Source organism: Eretmochelys imbricata, chromosome 5 (genome assembly GCF_965152235.1).
Source record: "Eretmochelys imbricata isolate rEreImb1 chromosome 5, rEreImb1.hap1, whole genome shotgun sequence".
NCBI lineage: Eukaryota > Metazoa > Chordata > Testudines > Cheloniidae > Eretmochelys > Eretmochelys imbricata.
Window position 1 is genome coordinate 55,931,506 of NC_135576.1, and position 19,457 is coordinate 55,950,962.

Consider the following 19,457-nt stretch of genomic DNA (forward strand, 5'->3'; position numbering starts at 1 on the left):
TGAATTGATTGTGTGGTCACCATGTTCGTCAAGATTTTAGAGCTAATAGATCTCATCCTCTCACACCTATTCGTATGTTGGGAGAGGAAAATAAGCTTTCTTGCTTTTTTCAACTCCAAATTGGTTTCTTAACTTTGCTTTAACTAGACATTTAGCTGAATAAATTGAATATGAAATGGGAAAAAAAAATTCTCTCTGCGCCTGCAGAAGAGGCCACTGTTGTCAAAAGTTAATTAGCCCTTCAACAAACTCTGGTTCCAGGAGCTTAGCCAGTGAGTTTAGTTCAGTGGTTTGACTTCTTTTAAAACCTGGCAACAAATATATGCTGCTTATTATTATTATTAATGTTTAATTTAAATTATTTTAATAGATTATAATTATTTTAGGCCTTAACACACAGATTGTGAATTTCAAGTATAATTTTAAACAGGTTTATTTTAAAAAATACCCTCGCATTTAATGTACATAAATCCAATTAAAATCAATTTTTTAGTTTTTAAATTGATTTTATCCACACCAAAACAATAGTCGCACAACAGAAGATAGATTTCTGCATTGCATTTTTGCAATTACTCTGTTATTAGTGTATTCATTCCTTAGAAGTACCTTACTGACATATTAAAACTTTAGAAATAGTATATGTTCTCATAACTGCAATAAAATGGTCAATAACTTAGTTCAAAATTATCTTTTGTCCAATGTATGTCACTAGATATATCCTAGACTAGCTATTACACTATATTATGATACTACCTCTCATCAAGCAGGAGGAAATAGGCTGTGAATCTTATCCTGTTCTATAAAAGGCAAGACTCCACCTAAGGTAACTTTCTTGATCTTTCGGATTTCTCCAAGACTGGCAGTATGGAGTTTGCTTAGGTCTCTCCAGTTCTTTGCTGTTTCTAGTTGGATTATGAGGGAATAGGAGGGGATGAAGGAAAAGGGAACAGGAAAAGTGAAAATTCTTTGGTTTCTAACAAAGCCTCAGTACCCTATTGATCCAACTGAGCCTGCCTTATGTCCTGGACATAATATCACAGAACTACAGCAAGATGATGCATCCCAGTCCTCTTAGCCTCCATGTCACAGCTTGAATGCCTAATGGTTAACTCCTCAGGAAACAGAGTATTCCCTGGAGGTTCAAAACATTTCTTTAAATAGCAGAAAGCCATCCATCAGCTATACTTACTTGATGAAGTGGAGAAGATTCTCTGTATGGTCCCAGCAGAAAGATACTCCTCCTTTGCAGACTTCCAAACAATATATATATTCTGGATGATCCATCTAAAAGTGAAAGATCTCTGAAAGTTCCCTTGGCAGCCATTTCTGCATTCCATCCTCTGGTGGGGAGGAAGAGCTTTTTTTCCCCCAACCCCAAAATCTTTTTGATTTTTGAAGGGGTTAGACAGACTCATCCCACATTTAACAGACCCCACAACTTTTAGGGATCTAAATTTGGTTTTGTCAGCTCTAACAGACACCCCGCCTTTTGAACCTCTGGCTACTTGTTTGCCTTCTCATCTCTCGATATAAGTAGAGTTTCTGGCGACTATTACCACCACCAGGAGAGTGACAGAGCTGCAGACTGACTCCCCATATTCTATAAAGGTAGTCTGTTTACATCCAGAGCTTACATTTCTCACTAAGGAGGTGACTGACTTTCACCTAAATCAGACTGCATACTTCCAACTTTTTTTTCCAAAGCCTCACTCTCCTAAAGAGACTTCATACTTTAGACATCTGCTGGGCATTAGCTTTTTACCTGGACATGACTAAACAGCTTTGTGTATCCTCTCAATTATTCATCTCCTTTTCTGATAGAATGAAGGAGCAACCTGTCTCTTCTCCTGCATTTCTCCCTATATTCTGCTGTTATGAAATGGCTCCGGCTTCTACATCAGAGAGTGTTTTAGTACATTCTACAAGAGCACAAGCTGTGACAGCTGCTTTCTTGGGTCAGGTACTCATCAGTGACATTTGCAGGGCTGCAATTTGGTCATCTGTTCATACTATCACGGCTTATTATGCTCTCTCTCAAGCTTCAAGAGATAATGCTAGATTTGGGAGAGTTGCATTGCAATCCTTGTTCAGTTAGATTCTGAAATCTTGCTTCATCTTGAACTGCTTGCAAGTCACCTGAAGTGGAATGGACATTTGCAATCATTTGAAGAGAAAAAATGGATACTTACCTGGTGTTACACATGTCCATTCCATGACCCACCCTCCTTCCTTTCTTCACTGGATTCCAGCAAGAAGGTATTGAAGGGGGTTGAGGCAGCTCCATCCTTTTGTACCTTTTGCTAGCAGCAAGAGAACACGGAGGGCGTATGTGCCCCCCCAGCAGCCACTTTGGCTGTGGTGGACTTGATGTGCACGCACTGAAGTAGAATGGACAAGTGCAACAAATCTCAAAGAACAACTGTAACAAAACAGGTAAGTTCCTGTTTTGTTTCAGGCGAATAAAATGCTTTTCAGGTTTCCGGTTCTCCAGGCTCAGTGTTACTTCTCAGCCTTCAGTGTGGTTCCTGCTGTTCAGTCTGCCACTTTGCAGGCACAGTTTGTGCCTGTCTATAACAAAGCTCATCCCCCTTGCTCCCACCTCCCTGCTATTTGTTCTGTGTCTGCTTTCCTCACTTGCTGTCTATCTGTGCTGTTCATGTTGCCTTTACTGCCTGACATATTCCTTTGGGGGTTAGCTTAGACTCCTCCCAAGAACTGCACTGAGTACATTCCTGTTCCAGCATGTTCAGACTTACCCTCCCCACAGCCTGTACACTTAGCTCTCGGAGCAGGTTTGCTTTCTGCAGCACAAGTTTTCTTTTGTGCAGCAAACACTAGTATCTCCTTCAGTCCTGGTCCCTCCCCCTTTGAATACCTTTACAGGTTCTTTAACCCACCTTTGAGCTCCCCCAAGATGTATCCCATTTGGAAACTGCTATAGAAAATTATATTGTTGCCATTTGGACACTTCAGATGAATATAAGAGATGATCCCACAATCACCTATTTCCACTCCATCTCTATTCCCTATCCGCTACTCCTTCTTTAAATACACATTGATTTAAGATGCATGACTTGGCTCAAAGGCCTAACAGATGGATAGCTGTCCCTCTTAGAATGAAACTGTGGATTTGTATGAGTCATCAGATGAGCCACCATCAGTGGGAGAATTCTTCTAAGTTAACTGACCCACTGAGGCTGTGATCTATAGAACTTTTAGCTTCTTAGGTCTGGAAGCTTACTATCTCCCTTTTCCATCAGCTTAAAAAAGACTCTTCTGGAAGGCTGTTCTCTTAAATGAAGCTGTTTGGGAGGTAGTGAACCAGGAGAGGAGTCTGACAAGGTAGTTAGAAGTTAAGATAAATAGGTTTATAGAAATGTAGGTCTGGAAGGGACCTTGAGAGGTCATCTAGTCCATCCCACTGTGCTGAGACAGGACCAAGTAAACGTAGACCATCCCGGATAGATGTTTGTCTAATCCGTTCTTAAAAACCTTCAATAGAGGGGGTTTCACAACCTCCTTTGGTATTCCAGTGCTAAATTGCCCTATAGTTAGAATGTTTTTCCTAATATCTTACGTAAATCTCCCTTGCTACAGATTAAGCCCGTTACTTTTTGTCCTACCTTCAGAGGGCATGGAGGACAAAAGATCTCCATCCTCTTTATACCAGCCCTTAATGTATTTGAAGGCTTTTATCAGGTCCACCTTCATCTTCTTTTCTCAAGACTAAACTCGCCCAGTTGTATTAACCTTTCCTAATAGGTTAGGTTTCCTAACCCTTTTATCATTTTTGTTGTTCTCCTCTGGACTCTTTTCAGTTTGTCCTTATCTTAAAGTGTGTGGGCTCCAAACTGGACATAGTACACCAGCTGAGGCCTACCCAGTGCTGAGTAGAATGGAACAGTTATTTCCTGTCTCTCACGACACACCTGTTAATATATCCCAGAATATTAGCTTTTTTTGCAACTATATCATATTGTTAGAAGTTTGTGACCCACTGTAACCTCCAGGCCCTTTTCAGCAGTTACTACTGCCTCGCCATATATTCCCATTTTGCATTTGTGCATTTAACTTTTTCTTCCTAAGTGTAGTATTTTGCACTTGCCTTTATTGCATTTCTTCTATTGAATCTTATTGTTTTCAGACCAATTGTCCAATTTATGAAGGTCATTTTGAATTCTAATCCTGTCTTCTAGAGTGCTTGCAACCCTTCCTACCTAGGTGTTATCCGCAAATTTTATAAGTGTATTCTCCACTCTATTATCCAAGTAATTAATGAAAATATTGTTTAGTATTGGACCTAGGACAAATTCCTGTTAGACTCCACTAATTACGTCCTCCAAGTTTGACGGTGAACTATTGATAGTATGACAAAGTTCCTCCTCTACCTTGGTGGGTTTTGCGCTTATTGGCGGATTTGCTCACCTCGGAGATTCATGGCAGCCCTCAGTTTGGCCATTTTTGTGAACCCACAGTCCAGGTCAACTCCTCCAGTATCAAGTAGGGAGTTGTGGGAGATAGGGAGAACCTGGGTCCGCACTCTACTCTGGGTTCCAGCCCAGGGCCCTGTGGATTGCAGCTGTCTACAGTGGCTCCTGTAATAGCTGCGTGACAGCTACAACTCCCTGGGCTACTTCCCCATGGCCTCCTCCCAACACCTTCTTTATTCTCACCACAGAACCTTCCTCCTGATGCCTGATAATGCTTGTACTTCTCAGTCTTCCAGTAGTACGCCTCTCACTCTCAGCTTCTTGCACCTCTTGCTCCCAGCTCCTCGCACGCACAACACAAACTGAAGTGAGCTCCTTTTTAAACCCAGGTGCCCTGATTAGCCTACCTTAATTGATTCTAGCAGCTTCTTGATTGGCTGCAGGTGTTCTAATCAGCCTGTCTGCCTTAATTGTTTCCAGAAAGTTCCTGATTATTCTGGAACCTTCCCTGTCACCTTACCCAGGGAAAAGGGACCTACTTAACCTGGGGCTAATATATCTCCCTTCTATCACTCTTCCTTAGCCAGCTGGCCTGACCCTGTCACAATAGCTACTTTTTGAATATGGTCTTTCAACCAGTTGTGCACTCACCTTATACTAATTTCATCTAAACCACATTTCCCTAATTTGCTTTTGAGAGTATCATGTGGGACTGTGTCAAAAGCCTTATTAAATTCAAGATATATAATCTCTGCTTCCCCCATCCACTAGGCCAGTAACTCCGTCAAAGACGGAAATTAGGTTGGTTTGGCATGATTTGTTCTCGTCAAATCCATGATGGATATTAAATATCACCCTATTATCCTTTAGGTGGTACCCTTAATTAAAAGTCTTCACTTCCTACTGAGTCTGTGGCTTTGCTCCTGATTTCTGTGACAACTAGGTGAATGCTTCTCTGAGAGTCTCAGGAAATCACAGGTACCCACTTTGAGTTGATGTCCAAGGTTGTTCTTTGGACCTGAGCAATAATAGATTACCTGAGTTGCAAATGCTATGATTCACCTTCTGGAGGAATCTTTGGATGTCTCCTTTGAGGCCCACCCAACAGGTAAGGTGGCATTTCCATGCTGGCTTTTAGAGCATGGATATGGTGTTGGAACAGTGAGAAAAGTAACAGTCTCCTGTCCCCCATAATAAGGAGCAGCTATTTGTGAGAAATAAAAGCAAAAAAAAAAAAAAAAATTTGAGACAAAAAAAATTCTAATTCCAGTGAATTCTGTCCCATAACTCAAATCACCTGTAAGCCACCTTCCTCTTTCTCTCCCCTGGTAGAGATAATTTTCTATATTGCCCTTTTCCCTGTGTATATCTCCTCTCACAGACAAGGATGATAGTCTTATCAGTAACTGACAGGGTATTCTTTACCCAGACCATATCCCTGACTGCTAGGCGAGCTGTTGAAGGTATGACTTTCAACATGTGAAACTTATTTAAAGGTAATTTGGTTTTCTGTAGTCTTCTCTTCCCTCTTTTTAGGGCAAGGAGGAAGTATCTAACCTCAGAGAGGTGAGTAGAACCTCTCCTGATGTAGGACAGGATGATTGACCGTCTTTCTTGCTTCCTGGTAGATGGACTCTTATAGCATACTAGTGCTTTTATTTAAGATGGGGAATAAGAGACTGTCTTACCTCACATTACCACTAAGTAATTTCCCCTTATTAAGCACTTACTATGTGCAGTATAAATGTATTTTCCCAAAGAAGCTTTCAGTCTCTCTCACACACTTTGTGCCAAGCTGCCAGGCAGCCATTTTGGAGTCTAGGCATCACTGGAGGGCAGTGGTGCTCCTATCATCTCACTTTTCCCCAGTCATTCCACTAAAATGCTCCCCATGCTAGAGTGTGTGTTATGTAATTCTGGTTCTATTCCATTTGTGTTTTTCCTTATACTAGAAAAATCCCTAGTCAGCTAGTTAAGACTGTTTTTCCAGCAGTGAAAATCAGACTGAGGGGCCAAGATCTGGCCCCTTATCTTGAGCTATTGGAAGTTACAAGGCTAAGAAACAGATACAGTTTTTTCAGGGTTTTAATTCTCCTGCCATAGGGCACAACAGTGTGTGTCAAAAGGTGAGTGTAAACACAAGTGTTGTTTCAGAATAGTGTTTTAATATTTGTTTTAGTATTTGTTTTTGGAGTTTGCACATTATGAACATTCATTACACACAATTTCATAGTTATGTTCTCTATTAAAGAGCCTATAGTGTATTCATAAATAATTTTGCAAAACATTTGATTGGGAAACCATTCTGTTTAGTCAATACAGATTTTCTGTATTTTTCTGACACCAATTTGTGTTTAAAATCTGTATGTATGTGTGTAAACATAATATGGCTGGCTTAAAAAAAAAGTAAATAGTTCCGTACTGATGCTTGAAAAATCTAAACAAATAAAACGTGTTGCTAAACTTCATCTTCTGCTTGTTCCCCACTGAAAGCTACAATGTCATAATTGCTTTTGGTAAGGATTATCATCGAAAGATAAAACCATCAGGTCAGGAATAAGCTCAGTAGGAGATGAACTATTTAGAGAGCTAGATACACAAATCATTTAAAATAACTGTCATCTTGTGTTTTCACTTGGATGAAGATGGCATACACTATTTTTATGTGTAGAAAAATCAACTGTTAGTGTTTCATCATAAAAGGATAGATTGGAAAGGAATACATTTCCTTTTGACTAACAGTAGCCTGTTGTCCAGTACAGTGATCCAGAATGGTCTCTACAAATCACACCATTCTCAGCAATTGTTGCTAGGTAGGATACATTTATTTTCCTTTAGAAAATTATTGCTGTGATAGACAGCAACTGCTCTGCAGTCCCTCTGGTCATATCGTTCACTTGGATTTTAAGTCTAAGCATCAGGGCTGTAGTATTTAAAGTTTGAGCTGGGGAGATGTTCTAGCTTGGAAATGCTACCACAATCAAAAGAAAAATGAGAAACTTCAGAGTAAAGCTTTATTACTCACTGTTCCTATCAAGTAAGGTAATGTACCTGTACACTTCACCTGACAATAATAACATTTGTGCATCAGCAAAACAAAAAAATGAATATTGAACCAAATGACGTGTGAAGGCATTAAAATTTAGACTCTGCACTTGGATTTTCAAGAATATTTTCCCCCAAGATTCATGTAAGTAGAGGATTGTGCTTACCTAGCCCAAAGAGATAACCCGTTCACGCGTGCAGTAGGCAACTAGTCAACTAGAAGATGAAGCATCTCACCCATTACCTGCCTGAGTTGGATAAATGGATTATCCCATATCAGCCCATATCAAGGCCAATGAGTACTAGAATTGCCACTGGAAGGTCCCAAAGGATGCACAGTGGAGGTGATAGTATTCTGTCCTGTTACCTTGATATGTCAAAAGACATAGTGCTGCAAAAATTAGGCAAATTGATGGCACATGATTATTATTATTATTAATAACTTACGTTACATAGCACCATCTGTATGCATTATGTTTGGCAGAGAAGTAAGACAACAAGTTTGTTTCCCGAGGTCTTACAGTTGAAAAATAGACATAATGAGAGAGAAAAAGAAACAGACACTGCCTGGCAGGTCCAGGCAGTCTGACAAACAAAATGACTTGAAACTTGGGCTATGCCTCTTAAAACTTCACAGGAGTATTTATGTAGGATGTTACCTTCACCTAGTGTCTCTTGAGGCCTGTCAGTGAGGAAGTGCCTTTTCAGAATAGCCAGCACTCATTCTTGAAGTAATCAGCCAGTAGGAAAGGTGCTGCATCTTCCTACCAAGCTGCCAGGTCAAAGAGTTAGTTGCTGTGGGGTGTGACTGGCAGTGGATGGACTGGTAAAGGTCATTGCTCTGTTTGAGTTCTGTTGATTAGCTATGTTCCGTGCATGACTTCTTAGGTGATGGTATAATTTATTATTCATATTAAGATAGTGCCTAAAAGCCCCTATTGTGCTAAGCACTGTACAAAGACTCATTCTTTCACCTTTTAATGAATTTACCATTCTTGGACTGACTTTTGACATTCACCTAGGCTGTCAGATACATGTGGGAAGGGACCCCTTTGTCTTCACTGTTTATAGTACTTAGCATGGTGGGACTCTGATCCTTGATTAGATATTACTATGATACAAATATAACTAATCTGGGTGAAATCATAGAAACTGAGGGCCACAATGATTACCTGAAGAGAAACAGTGTGAAGTGTCTTATTTCTTTTATTAAAAAAAACATAATTTTCTAACTTTAGCACCTCAGCCTGGTTTTAAGTGAATGTTTAATTTAATCCTAAAAATAATAAAAATTAGATGTGTGACATCCATTGTGTTATGCTGATTTTGTTTTAGAGAGAGGGGGGAGAAAGTTTGTCCTACTTAACAGTTAAGTAAGGCAATGTTAGAATGAACAATGTGGAAGAATGAGCACAGGGTTGAGAATCAGGAGGTCCAGAGTTCTAATTCTAACTGTCACTGATTCACTGGGTAACCTTGAACAACTCACTTCTCCTTCCTGTCTCCCCCTTTTGTATGGTTGATGAGCATGAATTTGTTAATGTCTGTATAGTGGTTTGAACAGGTAACACATTCTAAGTATTACTCTTACTTAGACTCCAATCTGCAGGGGTTTATTAAAGGTATAATTTACCAGAGTAGAAGTATGGAATTCTAACTTCTGTTTTATTCATAAACTAATAGTAAACTGCAGTGAATGAGATAAGTGCACTTGAAGTAAATTAATATTTTATATTTAATACTAGTGCCATCCTTGCTGCAAGTAACTTACTCTGAACAATGTTTTTCTTTAAGTGTTCATGCGTTGTCAGTTAAACCGGTTACAGAAAGGACATGCAACAGATGAATGGTTTCAGCTGAGTTCCCACATACCATTAAAGGGTATTGAACCAGGATCTCTGCGTGTCCGAGCACGCTATTCTATGGAGAAAATCATGCCAGAAGACGAGTACAGTGAGTTTAAAGAGGTATTAAGTTACTTTGACAGTTTAATTTTCCTTGAAAGTTATTTAACATGCAAAATTAAAACATTTAAAATATAACCCATTAAATTAAAGTAATTGTCCAGCCTGGCAGTTTAACAGTGTATGAAGGCTAATGTGTTTGGTATTTCGAGGCTGATCTTAATTATACACCCTTTATGAAATTGTTAATGCACTACTCACCAAGCAATATATAGTGATATCTTCGCAGGAATAGGCTCCTCTTGTCGGTTTGTCTGAAGCTGTGGTATACTAGAATTCTTAATGTTACAAGGTTTAATTTTTCTTTTTAGCTTATACTACAGAAGGAGCTGCATGTAGTCTATGCCTTATCACATGTATGTGGACAGGACCGAACACTATTGGCTGGCATTTTACTGAAGATTTTTCTTCATGAAAAGCTTGAGTCATTGCTCTTACGAACACTAAATGACAGGGAAATAAGCATGGAAGGTACAGTACAAATACGTTAATTCTAAATTTCATTTACTAAAATGTTGGAGAGAAAATTGTAGTCCATCACCTACTTTTCCCACTTCGTGAATAAATCCAGCTCTTAGGTGTGCATAACACTTGCATGTGGCAATTTTTTTCTTCCTCCTCCATTCATCCTTTAAAATGAAATGAAGTTACATATTTATTTCATAATGGTAAAATATTATTTCTTCAGATGAAGCTACGACCTTATTTCGTGCTACCACGCTGGCAAGCACCCTTATGGAACAGTATATGAAAGCTACAGCAACAAGTTTTGTTCATCATGCGCTGAAAGACTCTATTTTAAAGATAATGGAAAGCAAGCAGTCTTGTGAGGTGAGAACTTGGATATATCTAATTATGTTCTGAAACACTTGGCTTTGTTGAAGAAAAAATTATTGTATAGTGGTTGTTCAGATGTTCCGTATTTTGTCTAAATTACTAGCTTTAAGGCAATGTTAGCCTTTCTGAAACTAAATTCTGATTCCATCAGAAATCCCAGGAATTAGAAATAGAACTTCTCATGAAAGTGCTTTCTATATTTGGTACTCTTCCTAAAAATGTATTTGAAAAATGTGCACAGCTCTGCTTTTTAATGTAAATTTTAAGGGTTTTTTTAAAAATTGGAGCAATTGTTCTTTCATAATAGATTATAGATTATTCTAGAGGGATAGCTCATCTCCCTCCTAATTTTGAGAATTTCTGGCCAATTCAAGGAGCGATTAGAGTCAGTTTTTGAAGTAATTTTTTATTTAAAACTTCATTGAATTAATTGCTGATTTTTTGCTTGCTGTATTTAAACCTACCCTACTAGTTTCCTCTTTTCACCCAGTGACTTAAGTATAAAGGGATGAGTGAACCCATCCCCAATGAATTAAAATAAATTTTGAGTTTAAAAAAAATGGATGATAATGAATGTTTTGATACTTAGCGCTGTGCACGCACTGTTGCCCCTCCACATTTTTGTTTGCCTGCCAGCATTGAAGCATAAGTCCCAAGAGGCTCCAGAGCCCTGAGGCTTATGTACAGCAGCACAGCGCTTTACCACCATGCCTCAAATCATAATATTTAATTAATTTTGTAGGTGCCTAAATCTGTTGGTATTTTAGAAAAGAAACTTCACTTAACATGCTGATTTTTCTTTTTTGTAGCTAAATCCTTCAAAGTTAGAAAAAAATGAAGATGTGAACACTAACTTAACTCATCTGCTGAGCATACTTTCTGAATTAGTGGAGAAAATATTCATGGCTGCAGAAATATTGCCTCCGTAAGTTAGTGCTTTGTATAAATAGTTCAGATTCGATCAGAAATTTCATTTTGCGTACCTAGCTTTGTTTCTTACAAAAATTGATGTAGCAGCATGCCCTCTGCTCATCTATTGTAAGATTAATTTCCTCCGTTTTTGGGGCTGTGTCTGAGCACATACCAAATTGCCTCTGCATGACAGGGAAAAGCAAAACAGTGTATGCTAGCTCGTGCATGAATTAGCTATTAAACAGTTTCTTTCTTCCTTATTGGAGGAAGAGTACCATCATAACTAGTAAGGGAAAAACTGGTTAGGGGTGAGGAGGGATAAAAATGCCAAAATTCTGTGTTCCCATCATGGAGGCAGGGATTCTCAGGCTGTTGTGGGGGGACTAAAAACTAGGGACCAATTATAAAGTGGCTGAATTGAACACAACCTTTTCCCCACCTCTTCCTGCTGAAAAAAGGGACATTATGGCATCACTAAAACTATGTGCCTGTGGTGAGATGACACTTTTACTATGAAAACATCTGTACTGATCACCAGTGCTGAAAGTTTAAATAAGAGGTATAGTTTTGGCCTTTTGACACCACTAATTTAGAATAGAGATAGTCATAACACAAGTTCTACTTCAAATTTAAAACCCTGCACTTACTCCATGGTTTAATTGTAAATCAACTTATCTGAAGTTGTCAGCATTATGTGCTTTTTATCTTCTTTAATCAGTTTATTAGTTTACTGCATCACTAACAATTAATAAATCATAAGCAGGGTCCTGTATTTATCCATGGTCAGATACCACTGAAATTTTTTGTGTGTGTTAGTGATAGTTTCAGCTGCCATCTTGTGTTGTCTCTCCTCCAAGGAACTGTAATTCTCCAATATGTATGTAACAGACTGGAAGAATTTGCCTGGAAGACTCCACTTTGTTCTCAGGTGTTCTTCTTGGGAGAAGGCTAACAACTTGATGTGATTACTTTCAAGCACATCTATATGTCCCATTGAATTTAAACGGAAGTTCCATTCACCAAATTAAACCTTTCATATAATTAATTTTTTTTTAATGGATGAAACACAAACAAATAAGAATTAAAAACATGAGTCTTTAATCAATCCCATTTGTTCTTTGACAAAATGAAGCCCTACTTGAAAGCAGTGATACAAATGCTGACGAAGTACCTGTACAAAGTATAGACAGATGTAACCTTATGTTGGTGAAAGGCTTTCTATGGTATTTGTAAGTGCACATTTATTTATGGCAATAAATATTTTAAATTGCTTAATGTGTAAAGGCTATTAACTCTACTATTTTGACAGGACATTGAGATACATTTATGGGTGTTTGCAGAAGTCTGTACAACACAAGTGGCCAACCAATACCACAATGAGAACCAGAGTTGTTAGGTAAGCTGCTTGTCATTTCATTTGTTTGTATGTTATAAAAGTTCAGAAAGAAAAGGTCTTATATTGAGGAAATGATACACATTGTTAGTACACTAGTTAGTTTAGCTTGCATTGCCTAGTAATTTCAGCATCTGTAATGCATGACACTGAATATTGGATTTTAAAACTTCCAAATAATGCAACAAAATGCAAGTAAATTCAGATTGTTGTGTTACTTTCCTTTTCACATATTTAAAGAGGAAAATATCCTATAGTTGGGTATGAAAAGAGACATTGAGACTGATATGCCTTTGAAACAATATAATTGCATTGTGATAATGTTTGTGGATGTCAGAAAATTAACTTATTACTTCTCAGTAGGCTGTGTAGTAATGCAGTGCAGTCTATTTAAGATTGGTCCACTTATGATTGTAAAATACAAAAGAGAGTTTCTTAATCAAACACACAGATTCATTATAGTTTTGTTATTGCTTACATTTTACAAGGCATTTTCTAAACTGCCAGACAAATGATTGTTTATTAGGATGTATAAACTGTCTCCAAGGGTTAAAACAGGCACAGCAATAGTTCAGCACAGATGTTTTAATGTCTCGGCCTGTCCACTAACACATTATCACCTTTAATGTGCTTTGGGGTAACTGATCAAGATGGCAAACTTAAGGGGAAAGCTCTGGTTTAGAATGAGAAAGAAAGTGATTACTGATCCTCTTCTGATTAAAAAATATATGAAAGCAGCTGTTTGCAGTTCTCTGTAGGTTGGGAAAACCTTCCTTTGCTAGACAGGTGGCTAAAGAAATGTAAATCTCAGTCTGTCTGCAGAGGTCAAAAATCTCAACCATTTGTATGGTTAAGCGCTGACTCAAAGCTAAGGGAAGTTGTTCTCTGTTCTCAGATCCATTTTAATACTTTTGATTGAGACCTCTTTTTTTACTGCCGTGTTCTTTATGGAACTCTGGGATTTAAGGCAGAGAAAAGGATTTCTTTTCCACGTTGCTGCAAAGAGAACTGTCCTAGGAAATGCAGCACTCGTTCTTGTCAGATTTGCCAGTTCATTATGTTTCAGAGGAGCTCAGTTGCTTGCTTGTAATTTAGACAAACAAATTGGTATGGATAATAGCAGAAACATTCATAGTGGTTGAAAAACTAGGACCAAAACTGGAAAAAAAAAAAAAAAAAAGAAATGTTATTTAGGTAGGCTGCATCACTAGGGACCCGATAGTAGAGGGACTAAGGAATGCCTTCGGAGGAATGTCTAAGGACTTAGCGGTTTTGATTAGCAACACTGTTTTTCCTCAATTGTTTGACCTTGGACCTAAGATCTTGGGCTGCAAAGTGGACAAGGGAGAATCAACTTAATGTAGGGAGTCATCTGACAATGTAGAGGTAACAACACTGTGTTTCTTCCATGCTCCAAAAGAAAGTTTGGTGGTTGAAGCAGTGATGGCCACAAGAAAGACTGGGTGCACCAATAACAATGTTCCAGAACACTCAGTGCCAATGCTGATTTACTTGGGTGCTGAACTGACCAATACTGAGCTGAAATACTCAGCTTTGGACGGGAAAGCCAGGTTTTCATGGCTAAAGGCCATGTTGTGTTTTGGAAGGTGCTGTCTGCCTTAGTCATGTGCTTTCCCAAAAACAAGCATCGGGAGCTCAGAAACCCATGCACAAGGATATAGATCTGGCCCGGCATAAGAGCGAGACCAGTCTTCACTGCAGGTGTGATAATAGCAAGATATTCTTAATTAACAAACATATTCACAGCATCTAAGATGACTAGTTAAACTGTTTTAAAGAGATTACTATTTCCACATCACCTTAAATGAATATACAATTTTACGCTAAATACAAAAACTAAATTATTGAATAAATCACTTTTCTCCCCTTTCAGTGGCTTCGTTTTTCTCCGACTGATTTGTCCTGCCATCCTGAACCCAAGGATGTTCAATATCATCTCAGGTGACTATGCACTTCAGACTTTGAATACGTGGTATTGGTACAATAGTTGAAATGAGTTACCTTAATATGTCGCTGTGCTCACTATATCTTCCAGGCCAGGCTACTGGCCATTCTTGCTGAATTACATCTTTAATGTTTCATGTTGCTGCTTTGAACACTGTTTGGCCAAAAAAATATTTTAATTGGCTTGATTGGTCTTTTTGTTATCATTCTCATGGTTAAATTTCTAGTATTCAGGCATCAGCAGAAGAAATAGATAAAGCCTATGTTTCTGTCTTAAACACAGTCTCGTTTTAAGAGCATGTAAAATATGCCCTGCTGTCTTAATGACATATTGTTCAATCTGAACATGACTGGTCTAGTACAGGGGTCCTAAAACTTCATTGCACCGCAACTCCTTTCTGACTGCAAAAATTACTGCATGACCCCAGGAAGGGGGACCAAAGCCTGAGCTCTGCCGCTCCAGGTTGGGGGGCCAAAGCCCAAGCCCCAGTGCTCTGGGTGGGGAGGCCAAAGCCCAAGAGCTTCAGCACCAGGTAAGGGGCCTGTAACCTGAGCCCAGGTGCTGAGGGCTGAAGCCCTCGGTCTTTGGCTTTGGCCCCAAGCAGCGGGGCTTGGGCTTGGGCCCTGGGTGGTGGGGCTCGGACCCAGGCCCCAGCAAGTGTAAGACAGCCCTGGTGACCCCATTAAAATGGAGTCGCGACCCGCTTTGGCATCCTGATCCACAGTTTGAGAACCGCTGGTCTAGTAACAATCACAAATTACTTAAACTTTTGTTTTGCCTTCAAATAGTATTTTAATTTTGTTTCATAATTAAATGCCCAGAAACATAAAATTGTCCAGTGGTACCTCGTTCCCTTCCAAAATATGGAGAGTGACTAAACTTAACCCCTAAAAACAAGGAAATACAAAGTTTGGGATACATGACACCCCCAGGATGCAATTTAATTCTGCCCTATTTGAGTGATGCCTCAGCCCACCAACGATACACATACTGGAACGCTACACTCTCTTACAAATGCTACAGAACACTTTAGAACAGAACATGTGAGTTGGCAAGGGCCCCCATTCCTGGCTCACCCATAGGAAGAAGGTGCAGGGAGAGGTGTTCGTTCCTGCCAGTGAGTCAGGGAACCCCCTGATCCTGGTTCATATTTGGAGGTCAGGGAGAAGGACTCATTGCCTTCCACGCCTAAACCACTCCCAGCACATGACTTCCCTCCCAACTTCCCTCTCCTTACTCACCTCTCCTATCACCCTCCCTATTTATCTCAATCCCCCTTCCCCTGCAGCCCCAAACCCCTCTTTCTGTATTCTCCCCACTCCTAATCCCTCCCTTCAACCTCCATGTGCACTGCTCTGACATACACTCCTTATTCCCCTTCACTACTCTAAACTCTCGTTCCACCTCATCCCTTCACTCTGCTACAACAACAATAAAACAATGAATGTTATGAACAGTTCATGTTAGGATAACTGAATATCGGGGAACACTTGACCAAATGATCTAGTGACTTGCTCTCTTTTGATCACACTGAGTTCCATTATTCTGGAAACATGATTATGTTATGCTAAGGGTCTTTCATCTTCCCTTATTTAACCAATGCTAATTTTTTGACAGTATTTCTGAAGTAAAATGAGACTCAGCATATGGATTTTAGAGCAATTTAAAAACTAGAAATGTTGGTCTTGGGGCAAAACTTCAAAAAACAGAATGCAGGCAGAGAGTACGTAATGTGCACAAGACACTTTCCTGAAAATTTCCAAATGTAGGCTCTAACTCAGTGCATAGGTGCAGCTCAGTTTCAGAGACTACAGCACGTCTCCTTGAGCGACCTCATTACTGTGACAGCACACTGCCTGAAAACTCTCTTGCTTTAATAGCACCCTAGTTTTGTTGAACATTCACATTTCAATCTCTTTGGTTTGGCATTTTTTCCATGCCAACCTAACCTGCCGAACTGTCAGGTTAATAATTCAGTTTTGCCTTTCAAAAGGGAGGCAGTGAGTACTGTGCACTAGCTGAGAAAAAGGCCAACTGACTGAAATCAGCTGTGGGATGATTAGAGCCATATTTGAGCCTCAGGTGTGTGTAGAAAGCTACAAGAATTTTATTTTAAAATACTGTTTTTTTAGGGAGCAGTATATCAGGAATCCCTTGCTAAGGTGACCCCAAATTTGAACCACTAACACTTTGCAGCACCCCCAGGATGTACTACAGATTACATGACAATCTGAATAAGTATTGTTATGTAAAATAGCCTTTAGAATAGTCCCATTTAAACAAAGTGATACTCAACTTTAATTATAGCAGAGCTGGCTCTCTGCTAATAACCATCTCCTCGTACTAACATTTCCACTGTGTCCCATTTCTGGCAATGGGATGGACGCAAAGAAATCCTAGCTGCTTGAGATATACCTTCAGCACATGAATTCTTGCCTTTTGATTAACGTGCATGTGTTTACTGTACAGATTTACAGATAAAACTTAAGTTGGTCTATGATGTCTAGCTTGTATTCCTTTTTCCATTGAAAGAAAATGGGCATGGTTAGTAATTTTTAATTTAAAATATAATTTAGTAGCCAGAGTTACGTGACACTGCAGGATCACTTGCATGTGGATATAAAATAAAGAGCTCCAGTGTCGTCATTCTCTTTAGGTATATTCTTGAACTGAAAAACATTCATTAATCTGATGATGAAGCACTATCCTGCTGAAAAGAAAACTTCCAATTTTTATAGAAGTTTTTTGGTTTTTACTTAACACAGAAAGGCTAAATGTCCATCTCTAGCAGCCTTTTCAGAAATCACTACTTTTTCATTTGAGTGTGTGAGGAGTGTATCCAAGGATGGTGGGATTTTCCCCCCACAGGTAGAAAAAACTATCCACTGCTGTAGGAAGTCTGGTTTGAAAATGCCACATTGATTTCCTTTAATGCCCCCTTCCCCATGCAATTCTGTTTGCAGCCACTTTATTTTGGTTGTAATACCAGGATCACTCTTTGAGTATTGGATAGAAAATTAATATTTTGACATGACCAACTGTACAAGATTTTAATTGTAGTTTCAATTGAAATCAGCTGTGAATGTGTTTCTCTCAGATTCTCCTTCTTCCACTGCTGCAAGAACACTGACGCTGGTCGCCAAGTCTGTGCAGAACTTAGCAAATCTGGTTGAGTTTGGAGCTAAGGTGACTATGAATAGTTAAACTGTAATTAAAGACTGTGAAATCTTTGCCATATATAGCATAGGTCAAACAAGTTCTAAAAACAACGATTGTCCATTTAGTGAGGTGTATTCTAATGTTTAAGTTAGTTTGGTCCACATGGTATGAAAGTTTAACCCCAGTTATAAAATATTTCAGATATACAAAATCTTTGTTCCCAAAAGCAAGCAAATGCTTTCATTGAGATGATTTCAGAAGCAAATCAATTTCCCTCTTTCTGGAGGTGCTGATTTTTTCAAAAAGCTTTGCTTGCATAGTGTATGCCAGAAGTGCTCACTACAAATCATTACTAAATTTAGGGGGAGAAACTGCAAGTCTCCCTCTTGATATGTTCCGATCTTAAGTCCCATGAGTAAATGGAGTGTTTCATGTAAGCCTCTTATATTCATCTTTTGGTTGGTTATTTTGGTTTCTGTTCTGTGAGCATTTCCTTTCTTAATTGTGCTAAAGTCTACAGATCTGTTACATTTGTCCTTCCTCCTTCTTCTGGCTGTGGGGCAGGAACAATCTTGTCAATCACTGGCAGCAGAGGATTGCTCTGCCTGCTGAAGTTCCCTTCACTGGAGACAATTTCCACAGCTAGAATAATTTAGCTCTGCTTTCGTAAATTACAGATTGTGTAAACTATAGTTTGAGGAAAAGGCATGACAGCTTCTGCTACAGAATGTGAGAAATTTTCCCTAATGAAAACAAACCTACATCTTCATATGGTAATTTCTATGTTTGCTCTGGATGCCAAATTATCTCCAGGGCAGACTGGATCTTTGGACTTTACTTACTCAAAGAAAGGAATTTTTCAGGTGAGAACAGAAATTTTCCTATACTTCATTGTGCTAAAGTCTACAGATCCATTACAATGGGATTTTCACAGTAATGTGCTTCAAGGTTGGGAAGTGGGATCATCTTTTAAATATGGACATCCAAAATAGGTTATATTATATATTGTCCATCTCCTCCTGGACACTAGGTCTGGAGAAGACTTATTCCAATAAATGGCATTGGCTAAAAGATTGGATTGACCATTAAATAGAACATGGGTGAATGTATGTATTGATGGCCACGTAGCTACCTAGCAGATATCAACCCAGGAGACATGCCTTCTCTGTCCAGAGATTCAGTGCTGCGAAGGACTGGCTTTTTATGCTTGACAGAAGGAAAAGTATTTCTTGAATTTACTTTTGTAAATGAGTGTTATGACAGTGGTGAGGACTATTTGTCTGAATTAAAAGCACAATACTGAATCTCCTCCAAGAAACTCTGGACTTCAAAACTCATCTGATTGGAGATAGTAGCTATCGGAGGTTTAATGTTAATGGATAGGAAGTATGATACGTCCTGCAGAGTTTCAGTCTGGACAGTTCTGTAATGAGAATGAGGTTTCATGCTCTGTGACCTTGTTGGATTGTTGCCTTAAGGAAGCATTTAATTTTGGGATTTGTTACACACAATAAAACCCCCTTCCTTTTCTTGAGCATGCTTTAATTGCATTATAATATAGCAACTTGACCTTTTTGCTTGGATACTTTCACATCAAGTCCCTTCTGGAGGAACTAAAGGTCATGTTTCACTGGTTTAACACAGTAGCTAAACTGCAGACTTTGCATCAGCCAGTAGAATAGAATACGTTCTATTTGTTGATTTTTTTTTTTTTTTTTTTTAAGGTCAGTGGGAGTGATATGTGCTTCATC

General features: G+C 38.9%; 1 protein-coding gene across 4 annotated transcripts in view; it reads left to right on the forward strand.

Moving 5' to 3' along the window:
• Positions 1 to 19,457, forward strand: part of RASA1 (RAS p21 protein activator 1) — a 119,665-nt gene that overhangs the window by 87,583 nt on the left and 12,625 nt on the right. For 3 of the 4 annotated variants that reach the window (XM_077817161.1, XM_077817162.1, XM_077817163.1), the window contains 7 exons: positions 9,270 to 9,442; positions 9,751 to 9,910; positions 10,128 to 10,270; positions 11,086 to 11,201; positions 12,498 to 12,584; positions 14,476 to 14,543; positions 17,645 to 17,733. In XM_077817161.1, the coding sequence (XP_077673287.1) occupies positions 9,270 to 9,442; positions 9,751 to 9,910; positions 10,128 to 10,270; positions 11,086 to 11,201; positions 12,498 to 12,584; positions 14,476 to 14,543; positions 17,645 to 17,733 (836 nt within the window). The remainder of the gene's footprint in view (positions 1 to 9,269; positions 9,443 to 9,750; positions 9,911 to 10,127; positions 10,271 to 11,085; positions 11,202 to 12,497; positions 12,585 to 14,475; positions 14,544 to 17,644; positions 17,734 to 19,457) is intronic. The other variant, XM_077817164.1, reaches the window with a different exon arrangement.